Source organism: Rhinopithecus roxellana, chromosome 7 (genome assembly GCF_007565055.1).
Source record: "Rhinopithecus roxellana isolate Shanxi Qingling chromosome 7, ASM756505v1, whole genome shotgun sequence".
Taxonomy (NCBI): domain Eukaryota; kingdom Metazoa; phylum Chordata; class Mammalia; order Primates; family Cercopithecidae; genus Rhinopithecus; species Rhinopithecus roxellana.
The window spans coordinates 109,982,959-110,005,480 of NC_044555.1; the positions used below are offsets into that span (position 1 = coordinate 109,982,959).

Consider the following 22,522-nt stretch of genomic DNA (forward strand, 5'->3'; position numbering starts at 1 on the left):
TACAGCAATTCTATTCTTAGCTATTTACCTAAGAGAAAGGAAAATATATTTGCACAAAAAAATTATACACAAATGTTCATAGTAACTTTATAATATTAAAAAAGTAGAAACAACCCAAATGTCCATCAACTCGTGAATAAATAAACAAAATATGATATATCTATATAGTGGAATACTATTCACCAATTAAAAAGAACAGACTACTGACACATCTACAACATGGATGAAACTTAAAAATGTTATGCTGGGCCGGGCATGGTGATTCATGCCTATTATCCCAGCACTTTGGGAGGCCAAGGCAGGTGGATCACCTGAGGTCAGGAGTTCAAGACCAGCCTGGCCAACATGGTGAAACCCTGTATCTACTAAAAATGCAAAAAATTAACTGGGCATGGTGGTGGGCACCTGTAATCCCAGCTACTTGAGAGGCAGAAGCAGGAGAATCACATGAACCTGGGAGGCGGAGGTTGCAGTGAACCGAGGTTGCACCATTGCACTCCAGCCTGGGCAAGAAGAGCAAAACTCTGTCTCAAAAAAATAAATAAATAAATAAATTATGCTAAGTGAAATAAGCCAGATGCAAAAGGCCACATATCATGCCATTTGAATCCCATTTATTGAATATCTCACATTGTATGATTCTATTTGTCCAGAATAGGCAGTCTACAGAGACAGAAAGTATGTTAGTGGTTGCCAGGGCTTGAAGGGAGCAGAGAGGGGATAATCAGGGCCAGTATTAGGGTGAGGCAATTGAGCCTGAGTAAAGCAAGTACAGGGGTCACATCCAAGCTTTATTTAAAATTTTGATATTATGCATTAATTTTTTAAATATTGGACTAAAATTCTGTTCATCTTGATTAATGAGATTTTGATGCCCCTTTAAACTTTGCATGTGGGGGGGTTGCTTCACTTGCCTTATCCTAGTCCTAGGCCTGCAAGGATTAGCTGCAAATGAGCATGAAGGAACTTTTAAGGGTGATAAAAATGCTCTAAAATTGGATTGTGATGATAGTTGCACAACTATGTTTACTAAAATCACTGATCATACACTTATATTGGTGAATTTTATGGTATGCAAGTTTTATCTAAGAAAAGCAAAATATTGAACTTGAATGTCCTGAGCCTCACAAACTTAGTCTAAACCTAAACAAATATGGCGGTGAATTCTTAATTATAATACATTGTAAGTGAATGTAACATCTTTATATTTTGAGACAAAAAAGTTGTAGGTTTTGGTAAACTTGAATATTAATCCAAATACTGACCAGAGTCAATTATACAAACGTATTAGGGATTTTCATGTGAAATATAAAGACTCAGAAGATTCCTACCATGTTTTTACAGCATACTTCATTTTGAGATTATCCACTTGGAGCATAAAACATTTAAAAAGAAGCTTTGCAGCATAACTAATTGGTAACCATATTCGGCAGCTTTTTAAAAGAGTCTGTATGGGGCATGCCTCGTTTATCGAAGTCACACATTTTTTGGCTTTTCTCAATCTGCTTGATTACATTCTCCAAATTATTTCACTCCCTGTTCCTTTTGTGCTTAGAATGTGTATCATTTTTCGTATTATCTGGGAGTTTGTTTTGCTAGTTCCTTTATTTTTTTAAATGTTCACTTCAAGAGACTATGGTTTCTGAATGATCCTATAATTCAATGATTTTTAACATGGCTGGTAATCTATGTTGAGACAATACTAAAGAGTCATTAAGGCTAAAGATCTTATTGGTTTCTGTAAGTGAATTTTTAGAACTAAGTTTGTGGTATCCCCATTGGAGTGCTGCATACTACTCTGCATACTCAAAAAGTCTCTTCTCATTTTTAGAAGTATTTATGTATATTGATTCGTTAAGTAATAACTTAAAGATTATGGCCTGAAAATGACAAGTTGAACAGGTTTGTTAATGTCTTATAGTAGAATTTAAGCTGTGGCTCTTCTTTGGCACTGAGATACATCAAGTGCTTTTTTTCAAAGTATATGTTTTATTATACTACACTAGACACTGTCAAAAAGAGCAATGGCTTTCAAAATGTTTTACCATGACCCACAGTAAGAAGTAAATTTTCCATCACAACTCAGTATACACATATGTATATAACCAAAAGTTCGCCATACTTTACCCTTACAATGTGCATTACACTCTGATATTTTCTATTGTGTCATTTTTTTTAAATTCTGGTTACAATTCAGCCCAGAAATAGGGCACACAACCTACAGAACACTAGCCTAGAGTAACAAGTATTATTCTTACTATACTTTTAAGTAATAAATTATTGCCTTTATGAGCTCTATGTTTTCCACCATATGGGTGATCCCTCCTCCAATACTGTCTTTTGTGTGTCCTTCAAAATAAATTATACCTTTAAGCCTTTTAATAAAATGTTATACTTCTTTGCATATTTCTTATATATATTCTAGTGAAGAGGAAACACGTTTCTCCTTGTCTTGAGAGCTCTACTCATTATATGCTTGTGCTCAATTGTATAACAGCAATCACTGTGATGTGTTTCTAGAACTATTAACAGATTTAGATATTTCTGATAATAACATAGTTGTTACTGTAAGATTTGTGGTTGCCTTGACTGCAAACACCAGCAGTATACTTTATTTCTGTTTAATGGCCACGGTTGGAATGCAAACTCTTCAGAAAGCCCAGAATGTGAGCATGCATTATACACTCTGACTTTTCTCAAAACTGAAGCAATTCAAGAAATTATGATACCACATTTTAAAGCAGAATTTAAGTATTAGAGCAGGAGGAAATGTCAGACATAAATTAGCCCAACTGCTTCCATTTACTGGGGGCAGAGGAAAAACAACCACCTTCTCTCAGCTCCCACTGTGTGTAGGCACTTTACCTGCATTATCACGTGGATTTTAATCCTCAAAACACCACTGCAGAGAGGGCATTATACTTATTTTTAAGTTGAAGAAGGTGATAGTCAGATTAAATAATTTGCCCAGTCACACAACTACTGGCAGAGCCTGAGTACAAACCAAGCTCCAATTCCAAAACTCATGCTCCTTCCACTTCATGCTGCTTTTTCCCACATCACAGACAAGGGAACACCACCCAAAGGATGATGTGATGAAATCCAAGGTCATGGAGGTTTTCAGAGGCAACAATATGATTATTTCCATTATACTGCCTCCCACTACCAACCTGAAGTTGTACTGTTTGTTCCATTCCTCTCCTCATGCTCAGGCAGAGCTGTTTTCCATTCTCTCAACCTCTAAAGAAATTCTACCTTTTTTCTGGTTTTCAATGAAAGTAGGCAGTGAGCTTTGAAAATATTATCGAGTGTGTGTATGCTCAAAGTAAAAGACTGGGAAATCAGAAACAAGACATCATGAGAAAAACTGATGGCATCATTACATTTTCACCAAATTATTGACAGCTACCTAGAAGCTTAAAGAGTCTATGTCAGGCCGGGCACGGTGGCTCAAGCCTGTAATCCCAGCACTTTGGGAGGCCGAGACGGGTGGATCACGAGGTCAGGAGATCGAGACCATCCTGGCTAACACCGTGAAACCCCGTCTCTACTAAAAAAAAATACAAAAAACTAGCCTGGCGAGGTGGCGGGCGCCTGTAGTCCCAGCTACTCAGGAGGCTGAGGCAGGAGAATGGCGTGAACCTGGGAGATGGAGCTTGCAGTTAGCTGAGATCCGGCCACTGCACTCCAGCCTGGGCGACAGAGCGAGACTGTCTCAAAAAAAAAAAAAAAAAAAAAAAAAAAGGAGTCTATGTCAATATTAGGTTTGAACTACCATAATTGTTCAGAGGGAATAAGTTTGTTCTACATGAAGCTGGAGGCTGAGCTAACTCTAGAGAAGGTAATCAATATAATAAGCTGAGGTTTTATCCACATACAAACTGATTTATTAGGAGGAGTCGGTGGAAGGTGCAAGGAGATTCAATTCAACCTTTTTCCCCCTGAGTGGGGAAGGAGAAGACAGGCAGTGGAAGAAGCATAGTGTTTAAGCACATGAGCACTGGAGTTAGCCTCACTAGATTCACAATCTGCTTAGCAGTTGTGTAACCTGGGGCAAATCACTAAATCTTGCTAAGCCTCAGTTCTTCATCTGTAAAATAAAAAGCACAGTGCCGGGCATGTAAGTTCTCAATAAATGATAGCTATTGTCATTATTAAATTGGCTGCACATAATCATGCTAGTTTCACAAATACTAACAACTAATATAACATTTGCATTTTAGTTCCTAAAACTCCTTGGGAATACAGTTGAAATACCAGTTAATATCAAAGAGCTGACCTCTGATGAGAAATAACCAGCAACATTCCTTCTTGAACTTGCTCTTGTTAAAGATTACCCCTCTTGCAAATATTTTTATTGTGTTATTCTACTATGTCTTACTGGTATTGGCTGAAGGTTGTAACTTTATTTTTAATATGAAATTTATTTCCTTTGTAAAACTTGGATAGAACCACTAAGCAGTCCAGAATCCAAGTCCTTCCAGACAAATGCTCCCCCTGCTGGCTTTCTGTGCAGCTGCAGGGACATCTGAGGGCTAGATAAATTGAAGACATGAGAGTTGGGGGAATTATTACAGAGAAAATGGAAAGAACAGATGAACTTGAACCTGATAACTGTATACAGATGTTTCCAAAGGTGTTACTCTCCTGTTAAGTTTTCAAGATATCAAGTACTTTGTTGAAGTGGTCAGGGGATCTGTCCAGATTAGTTGACACGTAGATCCTCCTTTAAAATGTAAAGTATGTGCAGAATAATAAAAGACATGAAGGGTATAAAATAAATGAGATCAAAGACAATAGCAATTTGGGCTATATTTTAAGCATACCCTTTCCTCTACTGATGTATGACCACTGTCTTTATCTTACTGCACATTCACTTCAAAGTAGTAGTGATGTGATAATAAATTAATGAGGTAATAGCAGAATTTTTATTACAACTATTTCATGGCTTTTCTGGCTAAAAGCTGTAGTTTTCAGTCTTTGGGACATGGTTACTTATTCCCATCAGAGAAGACTATAAGAACCAAAGATTGATTCTGCACATTTTTAAAAAATCTGTCACAGACATGGCATTAAATGGAGTGTAGAAATGATGCATACTTTGGAAGAAAGAAGAGAAAAAGAGGAATGATAAAGAGTTTGTACAAAAGAGAAGCAGTTTGCAGTCCCAGCTCTTCATCTTGTAAAGCTAGTAAGGTGAAGATTATAAAATTTACTTACAAGATAAAGGTTACAGCACATAGCTCACTTTTATTATCATTTCAGAGGTCATAAAATACATTTTATTATTAACTCAGAAACTCTAGTTCTTTATGATTGCAGATAACAAGAGCATTGTATATTATTTGATGTACGTATTTTGCAGTGCTTTTATATGTCTGTTTTCCTCTTGTTGCTAATTTACTTTCATTAACTTCACGCCTCCTCTTACATTTCCTCAAAAGGTATGATATGCTTCTTATAATGCACTTTTATAAACACTAAATGTGTAGCATTTTACAGCCATTTCATTATGCTAACCTTGAAATCTGTCTTGTGCAACAAAACTATTTGAAATGAATGTTAAACATTTTGTAGCTGCATTAATGGAGGGAAAGATACTGGAAAATGACAGGTCTTTTTAACTCAACTATAAAGTCTTGTCTTATTTTAATAGATCCTTTATAAAATGTGATGGGATTGACCCATAAGTCACTTTTTATATAGCCTCCATGTGAAATGTGGGTTTAAGTGGCTATAGTTTCCCTAATGAGAAAAGGTAAATGTAAAAATGCCTATAGAGCTTCTTCCCTGTAGGTTCCACTGCACTTTTTCTCAGTGAAAGGATTGAGGCACTTAGGCTAAACAAGGGAATAAAGTGGTGGAAATTCCATCAAATCTTTTGTCTAAGCTACTACTGTTTTGAGGGGAGAATGTTGAATGCAAGCTTGTGCATTCTATACTGATTCCACTAAAGCTCCTTTTCTATCTCTGCTGAGGTATGCAGATACTGTTATGCCATTTCTATGTGGGTAATCACCCAAATTCTCCACGCTCATAGGTATATCATGACATTAACCACAAAATTGCCAGAGTCAATAACTATGTAGACAAGAGGCCATGAAAATGACCATTTTGCATTTAGGTTTATTTTCAGTCATGTCAACAACCAACAGCTGAGTCATTCAGATCAACCACATGATGATCTGAATCAGTACTAAAGTGGCCAAAATAACCAGATTATGATGTGCAGGCTTGATTTTAGATCAGACTGACACAGCCACAGTCCATTAGCCTCAATACAATGGCACAGTGTAATTTCCATAAATTACTGTATTTTTCTCCACATTGTCAAGTAGACAATGCATGAACTACCATTAGCATTCACAACAGCAAAATATACCTCTTTCCATAGCAAACTGTGATTCTGGAATTACTCCAAAGTCAGTTTTCTCCTTGATCTGGCAAAACCTCATCATTCCAAATAAAAATGACAGTCACAGTTCTGTCCCAAATGAACAACAGATAAAAAACAATAATTATACAAATATGTTTGGTTTTCATGCTACTATATTTCTCAGCATTTGTAGAAAATTTGTACCTTCTATAACTTACACACCACTTTGGATTTTCTTATACAAAATACGGGTATTTTATATTACAAAAATGTGGGTATTTCTCTCCTAGTGTATAAGTTTAAATGTTTTATTTTCTATTCCTCCTCTCTGTGCCTCAGTTTCTTTATCTGTAAAATACCTCTGTTTGCTTATCTTTAAAATAGTACCTAACCATAGGGATAGAGAATTAAAATAGTTGGCACAGGTAAAGCAATTAGAACAGAGTCTGGCCCCCAAGAAGTGCTCAGTAAGTATTAGCTATAATTGTCATCATTTTTGTTCCTCTATTACTATGGATGTTTCTTTGGAGTGTTAATCTTTTATATAGCAAAATTATTTCTAGAGTCAGAACAGTTCAGAATAAATTAAATGTATGTAGCAACAATGAAGAAAGACTCTGAAAGGTATAAATGCATAATCAAAACACTCTGTATACTTTTAACATTCAGAAGTGTGACACATTCTTTTGTGATTCATCCAGATGTTTTTACTTCTGATTAAAAGAGAAATGTTCCCAGATGAAATCCTGAGATAGTGTAACTGTTAGAAAAATCTGCTGCAAAGCAGATTTTCAAATTCAAAAAGCTAAAAGTGATCATGCTCAGGAAATAAATAAGGGTTGTCTTAGGAATCCAGGGACCAACAGGAACTGCAGATTTTTAAAAAATCAAGTCAGTTTGTTATAGTCAACCAATAATAAATATTTATCAAAATACCTGCCAAAATTATTCAGAGTGTAGCATCTAAAACAACTGAGTTTTCCAGAGGCCAGAAAAAGGTTATCTTGGGACACAGGAATTTAAATTTGCTTCAAAGTGGTGAAATGCTGGTACAGACAGAGAAGAGCTTGATTTGCCGGCTCTCAGCCCAGAACTACCCTCTTCCCACAGAGCCTAGAGATATGCCAGGCTCCTACGCCTATTCTTGACTTTATGACAGAGTGGGTTCTCTTCCTGTGAGCTTTTCTGGGCATGGGAGAACATAGCATAACTAGGATGGAGCTCTGCCACACAGCAGAATTATCCTAAGGATGATGTGGCAATGTTTTATAAAACCTAGGGAGCAGATTTTCATTTCTGCAGACAGAGCCAGCCTTCAGCAACACTGTGAAGGAGATGAAGTTTCCTGAATACAAGCCATTACCCATCACTGAGCATTCAATTCCCTCACACTCACTGTCCAATAACTTCCTATGGTCCCTGTCTCTGAGGAACACTCATGATGTAGGACCAAACTTGCAACGCTGTCTGCACCTCGGGAGTTTTATAAACTGCTGCTGCTTAGTCCCAACCCCCAGGGTTAGGATTTAATTGGTCTTGGATGAAACCTAGGCAAGGTTTTTTGTCTTTTTGTTTTGACGTGTTTTGACTAAAGCTCCCTAGATGATATTGATATGCAGGCAGAACTGAGAATCACTGATGTAGAAGAACAATGTTTCTCAGTTTGGTCTGCAGACCACTTGCAGCAGAATCACCTGTGATGCTTAAGAAGTGCAGATTCTTGGGCATTCAGCTATTCTGAATCTGCATTTTAACAAACACCTCAGGTAACGCTGATGCACAGTAACATTTAAGAACAAAAATTTCACCTTATTAAAACTTACTTTCCCATTCCCTACTAATTGAATAAACAGTGGGTGCTGTTGAAGTAATGTGTTACGTTTTGACCAAGCCTCCTGAAAACAACACAGAGGGTGATTCCAACAGAATTTCTCCATCAGACCAGGAGGATGATTTTGTTTTCATTTTCTGTACATGGGGGTGGAGAGGGGTGTGGAGGAAGCAAGCCTTTTAATGCCTCTAGTCCGACTATACAGGTAGTTTCCTACTTCACTTGGAGTCTGCCTTGTGTGGTTAAGGCTTAGTTGTCAAAGGAGAAAGTTTCTAATCTCCTGGACCCCAACAGCTATTTATAAGAAGATGATAACAAATATTATCGTCTAGCTCCTTGCCTCTTGGATGATCAACTCCACAAAATGGCAATATCTTTGTTAAATTTATTAAACTCAAAGTGAATAGTGCTCATTTTGCAGCACCTACCCATTTATCTTCAAGTGAGAAGAGGTTTTTGACTATGTTTCTCTCATGACATTACCTTATAGCAGTGGTTTTCAACCTTGGTTGTGCTTTGTAATCACGTGGTGAGCTTTAAAAAATCTAAATGTCTGCGTCCTACCTCCCAAGTTCTGATTTAATTGGTGGGCCTGGGCATGAGTTTTTTTTTTAAGATTCTAGGTGATTGTAATGTGCAGCCAAGGCTGAAAACCACTTGCTTCTACAGGTGTGCCCAGCAAAGTTCACAGGAAGAGAACTCAGTAAGTTAAATTATTACCTATGGAAGCAGGAGATGGTAAAAATATATATATATATATATTCTTTCCTGTAATTAAAAGGAAAAATCCTGCTGGGAGTGCACTTGCAGTCCCAGCTATTCAGGAGGCTGAAGCTGGAAGATAGCTAGAGCCCAGGAGTTCAAGTCCAGTCTGGGCAACATAGAGAGACCCCACCTAATTTTTTAAAAAGAAAATCCTGCTTTGAAACGTGTATAGGCCTGACGAGTATTATGCATGCACCATCATAATATGCCATCATGACATGGGGTATTGTTGTTAACATGTGACCTTTGTTTAATGTTTTAATTCCCTTACATCATCTATTTCCCTCCTTCATCAGCTATACTTAAACCACTCCTCTTTCCAGAAATAAAGACAAGGATTTCTTAAACTTAGATCTGGCCCCTCTGGGTCTGGATTTGTTTTTGTTTTGTTTTATAGATCACTCTCCGGGCGCATTGTTGGAGGGGTTTGGTGGTTCTTCACCCTGATCATAATTTCTTCCTATACTGCCAATCTCGCTGCTTTCCTGACTGTGGAGAGGATGGTTTCTCCTATAGAGAGTGCTGAAGACTTAGCTAAACAGACTGAAATTGCATATGGGACCCTGGACTCTGGTTCAACAAAAGAATTTTTCAGAGTAAGTGCTTTGCAGTTAATTGAGCCTGCTGATTTTTATTTTATCATCTTCTCACAAAGGCAAGTTCACAGTGCTTTTAAGGGAGAGTTGGGAAAGAGTGGGAATGTTATCAAAGGAGAGCATCTTAAATACTGGGCTGCTTGGTTGGTGATCTACTTCATTGTTGTTTAGAACCAAGACTTGAGTAAGACATAACAAGTTGCATGTCGAGGGCACTGAGTTTGGACTACCAGGTTTGAATCCCAACCCTGCCACAAAGTGATTGTTTGTCCTTGGGCAAGCCATTTAACTTCTACCAGCTTCAGGCCCCTCACTTGAATAATGAGGGGATTTAACTAAACAATATTTATTCTGCTTTCTAGCTTTTACAAAAGCAGTGTTTTTATGTCTCAGAGGTTCACAGAAGTTAGGCAATTGACTGTAAGACTCTGAGGAGTAATGGACTATAAGAAATTAAATATTCTGCTTTAAATGTTGGTTGTCTATTGAGATGTATTACAATTGTATCAAGTATTTGTGTACATGGTGATAATTTCATTTTCAGGACAGCTGATAATTGTTTTAATGTCTTGGGTAGACTTATTCCCTCTGCTCCTTATAAGCAAAATCTTATTGGGGAAACAGTAAATTTTTCACTAGCAAAAGTTAATAAAGCTATGTAAAGTCTGTCAAGAGGAAAGATGAAAGGAGGAAATGATAGAAGGATAATACAAGGGACAAACCGCTTTTACATAAACCATCAAGATCTTTGTTCTGTGGTAACAGGACTATTAAGGAAGAATACTAGTAGAGTTTTTAAGAACTAAAATGTTTTTTCAGTTACCCCAACAAGAAAAACATGCTGATTTGGATTAGAAAATGGAAACATTCTATAATATTACTACTGCCTACTACTGTAACCACAGTAACTAGTTGTAGCAATGATCCAGAAGCCACTTGGGTAGTAGGTGGAGTAGTTAGTCACTCTCTTCAACCAATAATCAAGTTATTTCATGACAGATATAATTGCTGATTTTTCCTCAAAGGCCAGGAGTAAACGGATGGTGGTTCTAAACCTGCTTTTTTAAATAATCAATAAGAAATAATTTCTACATGTATTGTCATGAGATTTGTCCAATTACTTCACAGTAAACCAGGAAGAGTGTGTTTCTTGACATTATAGCAATTAACCACAAACTGTTTTCACTCCCTGAAAGAGAATGTATTAGTCCTGGGACCCTTTCAAGAATTCTCATTGATTCAAAATATCCATATCTCACCTTTACCACCTGTTTACTGAGCAGATCATAATCCCCAACTGGGAAGAAGGGTCCAATGTTGGGAGCATCAAAATGACATGAAGACCCTCTGGAACTAATCTGGCCTTGACCCTCACAACTATGGCAGTCCCATAAGCTTATTTAGAAACAATTTCCTGCCCCCGTGAAATCACATTTATCAGGGCTAGAAGCCAGGGATTTCCATCTGATGAGTAGTCAACACATAATCAGCTCCATGGAAATCTGGTTTGATATCAACCTTCAACAGAGCTTATGATCACCATCTCAATAGGCATGAAGTTTCTATATGAGGTAATTAACCACTTAGGCTATCAAGACACCAGAAGTTTCTATATGAAGTAATTAACCACTTAGGATATCAAGACACCAGAAGTTTCTATATGAAGTAATTAACCACTTAGGACATCAAGACACCAGACTTGGACCCTCAGATAAGAGATACTTGTTCCACTGGAAAGCATTTTTCTTTTAAAAACAATTAGAGATTAGAAAGTTGTGCTTTAAATGGTAATCAATAAATGGCATCAATTCCCATTAGACTTTCAAAGGCCATTCATCCATATTGCAGGCAAAAGGAGGCTCTCTGAAAAGATGAAGAGATTTATCAGCACAGAGGCAGAAAGTGTGCCCAAATATTCATTGCCCCTATGCCCAGACCCCATCTCCCACTTATTTTGTGTCTTTCTCAAAAACTAGGAAAGCATCTACTAAATCATTCAATGATGATTTCATTAAAGGGCATCATATTACCAGAGCTGATTTGAATCAACATTTAATTCTGAGCAAAGCTATTGCCACATTCTGATTGGTTTGTGGTTTCTAATGCTTATCAATTCCTAGCCAATGAGTAATTCGTATGGAAATTGAGTTGTTTTGAAAATCTGATTAGACAGGGAGCTGGATATTTCTAAGCATAAGGAAGTACAAATCATTTTCTAGTTCTGGCATGCCACTTTTTCTGTTTTCCCAAATGGTCACTGGTGCCATCATGAAGGACTTGGTGAGGTGGTTCTTCAGGGCAGCACACAAATGTTGATTATCTAAAAGTGGAACTATAAAAGCAGCATAGAAAAATCAACTTCTTTAACCTGCTTATACTGAAAATGTTATCTAGACCCAACAAAGGTTATCCTTGATATTCGTACAATACAGGGTTGTGGGGCCGGCGGCCAATTGGTCTCCAAGCCATTTAAATCCAATGGGGCAAAGACGGCAGCCAGCAAGAGCACATCATCCTTTATTTAGGGACTTGACTGCCACAGTCATGTCACTTCCCCTTCAATCTTCGGTGACGTCAAGTCATAAAGGCAATTTTAAAAACTAACTTCTGGCCAGGTGTAGTGGCTCACGCCTGTAGTCCCAGCACTTTGGGAGGCCGAGGTGGGTGGATCACGAGGTCAGGAGATTGAGACCAGCCTGGCCAACATGGTGAAACCGCATCTCTACTAAAAATACAAAAATTAGCTGGGCGTGGTGGTGCATGCCTATAATTCCAGCTACACGGGAGGCTGAGGTAGGAGAATCGCTTGAACCAGGGAATCAGAGGTTGCAGTGAGCCGAGATCGTGCCACAGCACTACAGCCTGGTGACAGAGTGAGATTCCGTCTCAAAAACAAAAAACAAAAAAAACAGTAACTCACATACACACACACACACATACACACACACACACACACACACACACACACACACACACACACATTGGGCATCTCTGATAGCCTGCCTTATGAACTTCAGAGGATGAAACAAGATCACACGCAACATTTACAAACATAATATGAACTCATTTCTTCCCAAGCTCACTCTATACTAATACTACAGGGACCAAATTGTAATAACATAAGACAGCCTGGGGCCAGCCCTCCAGTCCTTCCACTAAGAGATAGGAAGAAATAAAATAAAATTCTTTTCTAATTGCCCTGCAGACATTTTTACTTGTCCTGAGTAAGGCTGCCATTAAAATGATGGCATTTTTAAGTGATTCATTTGTTTCTCTCATTTTCTGAGCTTTCCCTAGCTGTCATCTTACAATCCCATAATCAGTGGAACAGAGGGACCTCTTCCATCAGGAAAGGCAGGGAGCAAAATGCATGCTGCTAGAAGAGACATCTGGAATATTACTATTAACTCTCTTGATTTGAAAACTAATTTCCTTAGACAGCAGCTCCAAAACTATATATCCCAACCAGAAGTAGAAGCACATATGCCAAAAACACAAGTGGACGGCTTTATTGTTGTTGCCCAGAGAAATGCTACAGTGATTTGGAAAGCTGCACTGAAATGATCATTCTCCACTAGGTTTTGGAAATTTAACCTGATACAGATTCATGTTAAAAGGTGGAACTGGAAGAAAAAGTAATTCCAAAGTTCTCTCTGCCTGCAGACTTTTAAAAGTATTAGAAAATAACTAGGATGCTGGATTTCTGTTTTGTGAAAATTGATATTAATATTTCATTAAGATGCATTCAAATAATTATTTATACATTTATATGCATAAACACCCAAAACAGTTTATACATGGAATCATATAACACAGTATTCTCTTGCCATTATTTGTTTGTTCTTTAAAACTCAAATAAGTATAGATTCACTTCTTTTTTTACTTCATAGTATTTAACTTTACTTCAACTCTATTATTTCCTTTATCAATTTCCTCTTGATAAATGTTTAACCTTTTGAAAATATCTTGGTATTGTTAACCGTGGTTCAATAAACATTATTTTCCATTGATGTAATAGATTATTTTAAAATGTTTTTAAATATTTATCCTTCAGTTAAATCCCTTAAATTACTTAGCCTGTGATGTGACATAAGCCATGTAATGCCTAGCTGCAGACAAAGCTGGCTTAACAAAGTTACAGAATGTAGTAGGCACCTGGCTAAGGAAAATTCTGCCCCACAAAATATTTTGCCCCCAATAGGCACTTTAACAGGATCACATTTTTCCCCTTTTTACATTAAATGTCTGATGGTGGAAGAAGGGGAGACGTTTGTTCTCAAGTTAATCCTAATGGAAAAGTTAAAGGTCCAATATTTTATTTATACCATAATGGACAATTTTTCTCTCTCATTTGCTGAACCTTATGCAAGGCTCTTGTGTTTACCTGGGCACAACTCCAGAGGCCTTCTTTCTTATTCACACCTGAGTGAATGGCCCTGACAGGTCGTGTATAACCTGTGATATGCCTGTGCATGTACCTGTGTGCGTAGGCTGCTGAGGCCGTGGTATTTGGTTTAGTTTGTTTCTTGCTTTGCCGCTTCTTGGTTTCTTGATTCTCTGAAAGAATACAAGGCAGAAAAATCCCAGAGAGATGTTTCAGAGTTTCAGAACAGTACCAATGCAGACACTAGTCACAATGAAGTTTACAAAAGTTACATATAAGAGAACAAAGACTTCTTTTATCATTTAGACAGAGTTGGTTTGACAAAGGTTTTCACCAAATCACATCAACAATAAGAAACTAAACTTGCTGACTCAGCCTATTGCACTAACCACTAAACTCAGCTTCCTCCCTTACCTACACAGGGCAGAAACACGGGAGGAAATGCCACCCTTTCTGAAACAAGCAAACTTTTGGAAAATGGCCAGGTCTGGAGGCTGACTTGTATAGTGCATCCTTTTATGAGATGTATACCACACCCAGAAACCTTGCAGAAATCATCATGACAGAGATGAGATAATCTCAAAACTTTCTGATTTTATGTGGAGATCATTTACCATGCTGGTAGAAGGTTTTATGAGAGCTTAAATGCTCTCTTCTGGAAATAGGCAGTAATTCTAGAATCCCAAAAAATTTAAATCCATGTCAATTTGATATGTTTGGACAGTTGACGGGGAAATGGTACTGTTTTAATTCCATGTATATAGGGCATAAAGACACATATTAAAATAAGAAATAAGGCACCAGACCAGAATGAGACACCATAATGTGAATGAAGGCAATAAGTTCAAAGGATAATTTTATAAAACTGTCATTAGAGTATTTGCCAAGGAGAGAGTTGCATTATCTCTATCGTATCTCTTATTTCACTATATCAGAGCCTGCATAACTACAGTGATTATTTTAGGACTTAAGACAGATACTTTATTTATTCTAAGAACACATTGATATAAAACTTATATATCACATATAAGAAGTCAATTGTCTCTTTTTGTATTAGTTTTGATCAGTTAGCTGATGAGGTCTTTGAGTCTTACCCCAATGCCAGATGCCAGATTTCTTTTCCAGATATTTGGCCATATCCCCATTACAGATAGTTTGGGGGATAAAAGGAATTCTTTTTAAAAAATGAAGTGTTTAACATTAATTTAAACCTCTTTAAGAAAGTAAATATAAAAGAAGAGGAGTAGAGAGAGTGACAACTTGCTTCAGTGCCCTAGGCAAGGCAGAAGAATTGAACTTTATTAGGAGACCACTAAGGGGACTGTCCTATCTTGTGACTTACAGGCGTTGTAAGCCCTGTGAAGCACAGCTGAATTACTCAAGAAGAATGTTTTGTCTCAACACAAGACTCTTTGATTATTGTCTTGGTCATTATAATTTTTAATTTTTTTAAGCACAGGCAGCGAAAGGAGGGGTTCTGCCATGCTGATTTGAAAAGTAGTCCCTGCTAATAGCATTTAGATTCTGCTTCGACATTCACAACCACACACACACACAAAGCATTTTCAACTGGGTCTACATTTCTTCAATATTTATTGGTTATCTATAACGGGGCTTTTGAAGTATATGCAGGAAGGGAGAAAAATCTTTCCACAAGTGCACCTATGCAGAGTATGCTGACATTTTGACATAATCTGGAAAATCAACCATTAATCTTTAAGCTTTATTATAACTGAGCTATGTACACAACAGACCTCCCTGACACCTTAATCCATCCCCTTGCCTTAGGAAACACATCAAAATGTAAAAATCTTTTGTTAAAAATTTTTTCTCACCAAACACCATGGTGAATTTAAGATCTTAACAGACAATATACCTGGAAAACTACAGCCAAATTTTATTTGTTTGAAGACACATATAATGTGATGAAATGTTTGAGGACACAGTCAAACCATGCACTAGGGGAACACATAACAGCAACAGCAACAGATGAGTTGACACTAAGCGTAGCAGGTCAGGGACATCTGCTGTACATACTACTTGGCAGTTTTAAAAAAAGAAAACTGTCTTTCAATTTTGATATGGCTGTTTTGATGCTTATTTTTTTAAAAGTCTTACTTTCTTATGTTATATAATATACAGCAAGAACCATAGACCTTATAGGTCAAGACTGGAGATAGAGCAACAGCCACAAGTGAGGATGCTGAGGCCAGGCCAAAAAGGCCTCTGGAAAAGGGAAAGATGCAATGAGACCACCATTAACTTTTCCCAGCAGCTAGGAATCTGTGACTCCATAGCTCTTCCTTTCAGGCAAGTCTCAGGCTGTCTGGAAAGGACAATCTCCAAGAAAGTAGAGGTTGACCTGACAACTGTGCACACAACTGAAAACACATCTAGTATCTGCCTCCAAGAGAAAGGAAAACATTTAGCAATAAAGAGAAGCTAATAATATGCCTGATATTCCATTGTTTATTCAGCAGTCTTTCAGTAACTTTTGAGCCAAGCTTCATGCTAAGCACTGACGATCATACATCTTATAAACAAAACTAAATTCTTCTCTTTTGCCAAAGTACCCGAAAATACCTAGACAGGCTTTTTCACCATATTTGGAGATAGATTAACTTAAAATTTAGGTATCTCACACAGCTAGATGATTTTCCCTCCAGGGAAGCTGATAGTGTTTATTTCTATGGAGCTACTTCCCAGCATGGGCCAATCTATGGGTATGCTCCATGGTGACTTAGCAGCAGGGTTAATGATTCTCTGTAACCTCAGTAGGAAGATCAGCTAGTTTATGAATAAAATAGAAATGGCCTCTGCCTTCTTGGAGCTCACAATCTAGTGGGCCATTAATTTTCAACACACATTCACATACATTACCACACAATCCACACAACAATCCTGGGGCAGCCAGAACAAGTACCATTACACCTGTTTCATAGAGGAGACAAATGAGGTACATGACATTGTGATTTGCTAAACATCACTCTGCTCAATGGAGAAAAGGCAGCACCAGGATCCTGCTACTCTGAGTCTCTAATGCAGCACATGTTAAGGCATCTGTATCATCTACTGGTTGATCTATGTTTTTATTCCCCTTTCTGGATCAATTAGAAAAGGAAATCTATGCCTACTTTTAAAAGACATTTCCCATGCTCTGACAACTTCAAAGGGTTCCAAGATAAGAAGGCAAAGAAAGGCATCTATAAAGCTAGAGTGAATGCCATAAATGCAGCAAACCTCTATTATTACATGGCTTGTTATAGTTTCTGACATGCTAAGGGTTATGTCATGTGTGTAGATGAAACTAGAAAGAACAAGAGAAAGATGAAAATTGTTTCTAGTTCCACATCCACTGATGACTTTCTTGTTTTTCTTTGGGTAAAGAATATTTGATCTCAGTTTCTTCATTTATCAGGGAGAATATTCCTTGCTCTACTGTCCTTATGGGGTTGGTGAGAGGCTAATATCACAAAAGCTCGTTAAAAGTATGAAGGTGTCTACAAATTCCAAGAAACAGTAGGAAAAGGGCCCAGCAATAGAGCAATTAAAACCTAAAGACTCAAGGGGAGGGAGAGCATCAGGATAAATAGCTACTTCATGCAGGGTTTAATACTTAGGTGATGGGTTGATAGGTGCAGCAAACCACCATGGCTACACGTTTACCTATGTAATAAACCTACACGTCCTGCACATGTATCCTGGAACTTAAATAAAATAAACCTAAAGACTCTCCAGACATAGCTCTGTAGAGATGTGAGGGGTACTTCACAAAAATAAAATAAGATAATCTCTGCTTTCTTGATGGAAGAGATGTGTTTGTTTTCTTTTTCTTTTTCTGGCTTTGGGAAGAGAAAGAAAGCTCATTCAGTATTTCCCCCTTCCTGCTGATCCCACTTCTACCCTTAATTACAAAATATTACTATTATGCTCATCTCCTAGTTGATCCATCTTTAGCTATTCCTTTGTGGCCTGCAGATTCAACACTTCAATATGCACAATTTAGAGCTGCCCTTGAAGACCATCTAGAAACTTTAGGTGCTTGCAAGGTGGCATGCCAGCCATCTGCCCGAAGTAACCAACCATATGGATTTTATTAAACTATCTCCATTAGTCCTCCAAGGTAACCTACTTGTTTATGAGAGCGTTTCACAGCCCAGAAAGCCTAAGGGGGTTAAGTCTCCATTCTTTCTGAGGCTGCCAGCTCTCACAGACAGCATCAGGGTAATTAACATCACACAAGATACCCAGATCTTTGTGAGAACTCTGAAACTCTGTTTCCTAGAAAAACTCATCTAAGGATCTCACTTTCTTTTCTTATCTGACACAGTCAAATCATCTAATAACCTTCCAGTTAAAGGAATGAGGCCCATCTGTTCAATTAGATTTTACTTGAGTTCACCTGGCAAGCCTGTGTAGGTTAATTATTTGCAGTCCTCCATCATGCAGAAGCCTAAAAACTTGACCGTAAGGATCAAGTAAAATTTCGACTTATGAAAACTCAACTAACAAGGACAATTAACTAGAATGCTTGGTTGCACTCCACTTTTGAAAGGAAAAGGCAACTTAGACACACAAAACATTGATAAGAATTTTTTCCCAAAAAGCCTACTAGATTATGTCCTGCAGTCAGATTCATTCTAGTCTTCAACATCATTCACATTTTGGTCAGAGAGTAAATGTATTGAATGTTTATCATAGCAATTTAGGCACCAGGTATACAGTACAGGAAACATGACAGAATCCTTACCTTCAAAGAGCTTGCATTCTGTTGGAAGGAGACAAACCATAAATACATTAAAACAATAGATGTATAGAATAATTCCAGGTACTGATAGGTGCTCCAGGATGCTATAATAAAGAATGACTTAGGGTTAGAAAAATATTTTAAACTGGGAACTTGGGTTAGAGGGAGGGTTTAGGGAAAGCCTAGTCAGGGAGGTAACATTTTCTTAGAGACCTAAATGATAAGAAGAGGTAGCTATGTGAAAATCTGATGGAAAAGTATTCCAAACAGAAGTCATGCTAAGTACAAAGGTCCTGGGGCAGAAACAATCCTGGAATGTTTAAAGGAAGGAAGATAACCACTGTGGCTGAAGAATAGTAGCCTACATTAGAATTATAGTGATGGAGATTGTGTGAAGGGATCAGATTTATTATTCATTTTGGAGGTAGAGTCACAGAATTTGCTGATGGATTGGATAACGTTTATGAGCAAAAGGAAAGAGCCAAGGATGACTCTCAGATTTTGGGGCTACATCCCTTTTCAGTACTAATGAAATCTATAGTCATGAGGGCTGAAAAGGTACACAAGGACTGGTTAAGAAATTTTCCAAAGCGCTGGAGAACATTAGCTGTCTGAAGGGAAGATTGTCTCTGTTGTAACTGTTTTAAACAGATCTATTGAGATATAATTCACACATCACACAATTCATCCATTTAAAGGGTATAATGGTTTTTGTTATATCACATTATTAGTTTTTTTAAGTTGTGATAAAATATATTTGACAAAATTTGCCATTTTAACCACTTTTAAGCACACAATTCAGTGGCATTAATTGCATTCACAATGTTATGCAACCATCATCACTATTTCCAAAATATTTTCATCACTTCAAATAGAAACTCTATAACTATTAATCAACTTCTCATTCCCTGTCCTCCCAGCCCCTGGTAACTTTTAATCTATTTCCTGTCTCTATGAATCTGCCTATCCAAGTACCTCATATAAATGGAACAATACGTCCTTCTGTGTCTGGCATATTTCACTTAGCATAATGTCTTCAAGCTTCGTACATGTTATAGAGCTTCATTCCCTTTTAAAGGCTGAATAATATTCCATTGTATGTATATGCCACATTTTGCTTATCTATTCATCTGTTGATGAATACATGACTATTCGTGAATATGCTGCTATGAACATTGGCATACAAACATCTGTTCAAATCCCTGTTTTCAATTCTTTGGATATATACCTAGGAGTAAAATTGCTGGATCATATGTCAATTCTATGTTTATCTGTCATAACTTTTTTTTTTCAAGACAGAGTCTTGCTCTGTCACCCAAGCTGGAGTGCAGTGGCACAATCTCAGCTCACTGCAACCTCCGCCTCCCGGGTTCAAGCAATTCTCCTGCCTCAGCCTCCCTTCTAGCTGAGATTGCAGGCGCATGCCACCAAGCCTGGCTAATTTTCATATTTTTAGTAGAGATGGGTTTTTACCATGTTGGCCAGGCTGGTCTTGAACCCCTGACCTCACGATTTGCCTGCCTCGACCTCCCAAAGTGCTGGGATTACAGGCATGAGTCACCGCACCTGATCTGCTATAACTTTCTAAATGTCTATTTTGAAATAAAATAGATGAGGGCATCTTCTGTTCTGTTTTCTTCTCATTCCTGCTTAAACAATCTCAATCTTGAGGCAATAGATGTTTCTGCTTTAGTAGGAAGAGGGATGCTGGATAACCGGTGTGGGGGGCAGATCTGTAGTTAATATCACGAAGTTTCATCTTGATATTATGAATGAAGTTGAGGAGGAGGTATAGGTATGTATGCACATGTCAAAAAAGATCTAAAGTCTTGTTTACACCACACATTTATACAAAGCCTTGGCTATTTTAGTAAATGGCCCCAGCTTTTAGCAAAAACTTAGGGAAGCATGCTTCCTTTTTCTGTGTTTGGGTTGCAACTCTGGTGCCTCAGCAGGATTGCTTTAGCATGCAGGCAACGGATAATAAAAATGGAACTCATTATCCCCCCTCTGTTCTAACTGGTTTAGAATGTTACCTGTTGGAAGAGAGGGGCTTGGATTGAGATAATCTGTTGCATTTCTCTCCAGTTCTGATTGCAGGAATCTATCTGTAAGCCGCCCTCAAAATTGATCTTCTATCTGTATACCCTGTGGTGACCTAATGAAGATGTCGCTGGAGGTGGTTATCTTCTATGCCTAGAGAAATCTGAATTCCAGAACTGAGTCTTAATTCCCAGTTTTATCAAAATTCTTATGTGTTCATATCGTGATTTATTTGACTCTTAACTTTACTTCCTTTGAGTCTGGTCTGGGTTACAGACTATTATTTTTATGAGAAATATTTTATTTTGTTTTTTTAAAACTAAGGTATGTTACAAATAAAACTTACATATCCTGTCATTCTTGGCAATATGAATCCACCTTGAGGGCATTATGCTAAGAGAAATAAGTCAGGTATTGAATGAATTATCTAATACCTAAATTCAATAAGCAAAAAAAGTCTGTTATCTCTCTGTTAGGGGTATGCTTGTTACACTCAACTCATATTTCTGTTCTTATTTTTTTTTTTAATTTTCATTTTAGGTTCGTGAAGGTTTGTTATATAAGTAAATTTGTGTCAAAGGGGTTTGTTGTATAGATTATTTCATCACCCAGGTATTAAGTACAGTACCAATAGTTATCTTTTCTCCTCTCCTCTCCCTCTTGCAACATTTCATCCTCAAGTAGACCCCAGTGCCTCTTGTTCTCCTCTATGTGTTCATGTGTGCTGATCATTTAGCTCCCACTTATAAGTGGGAACATGTGGCATTTGGTTTTCTGTTCCTGCATCAGTTTGCTAAGGATAGTAGCCTCCAGCTCCATCCATATTCTCACAAAAGACGTGATCTCGTTCTTTTTATGGCTGCATAGCATTCCATTGTGTATCTGTACCACATTTTCTTTATCCAATTGGTCATTGATGGGCATTTAAGTTGATTCCATGCCTTTGCTATTGTGAATAGTGCTGCAGTGAACATTCATGTTCATGTGTCTTTATGGTAGAATGATTTATATTCCTCTGGGTATATACCCAGTAATGGGATTGTGGAGTCAAATGGTAGTTCTGCTTTTAGCTCTTTAAGGAATTGCTACACTGCTTTCCACAATGGTTGAACTAATTTGCACTCCCAACAACAGTGTGTAAGTGTTCCCTTTTCTCTGCAACCTCACCAGCATCTACTATTTTTTGACTTTTTAATAACAGTCATTCTGACTGGTGTGAGATGGTATCTCATTGTGGTTTTGATTTGCATTTCTCTAATTATCAGTGATGTTGTGCTTTCTTTCATAGGCTTGTTGGCTGCATATATGTCTTCTTTGGAAAAGTGTCTTTTCATGGCCTTTGCCCACTTTTTAATAGGGTTATTTTTCTCTTGTAAATTTGTTTAAGTGCCTTATAGATGCTGGGTATTAGACCTTTGTCAGATGAATACTTTAGAAATATTTTCTTCCATTCTGTAAGTTGTCTGTTTGTTGACAGTTTCTTGTGCTTTGCAGAAACTCCAGTTTAATTAGATCCCATTTGTCAATTTTTGCTTTTGTTGCGATTGCTTTTGGTGTGTTTGTCACAAAATCTTTGCCTGCTCCTATGTCCAGGATGGTATTGCCTAGGTTGTCTATCAGAGTTTTTATAGTTTTGGGTTTCACATTTAACAGACTATTTCTTGTATCAGTCGGTAACATCGATTTTCCAACCCACTGGGTAAAGAAGTCTGCCCTAGACACTCTGGGAATAAAGGAAATGCCATTCATACCCCTGAGTCCAGTATGCAGAAAATAAACA

The 22,522-nt window shown here is 37.6% G+C and overlaps 1 protein-coding gene across 2 annotated transcripts in view; it reads left to right on the forward strand.

Moving 5' to 3' along the window:
• The window catches only part of GRIA3 (glutamate ionotropic receptor AMPA type subunit 3), a 333,308-nt gene that overhangs the window by 261,015 nt on the left and 49,771 nt on the right, over positions 1-22,522 (forward strand). For both annotated transcript variants that reach the window (XM_030934742.1, XM_030934741.1), the window contains exon 12: positions 9,370-9,568. In XM_030934742.1, the coding sequence (XP_030790602.1) occupies positions 9,370-9,568 (199 nt within the window). The remainder of the gene's footprint in view (positions 1-9,369; positions 9,569-22,522) is intronic.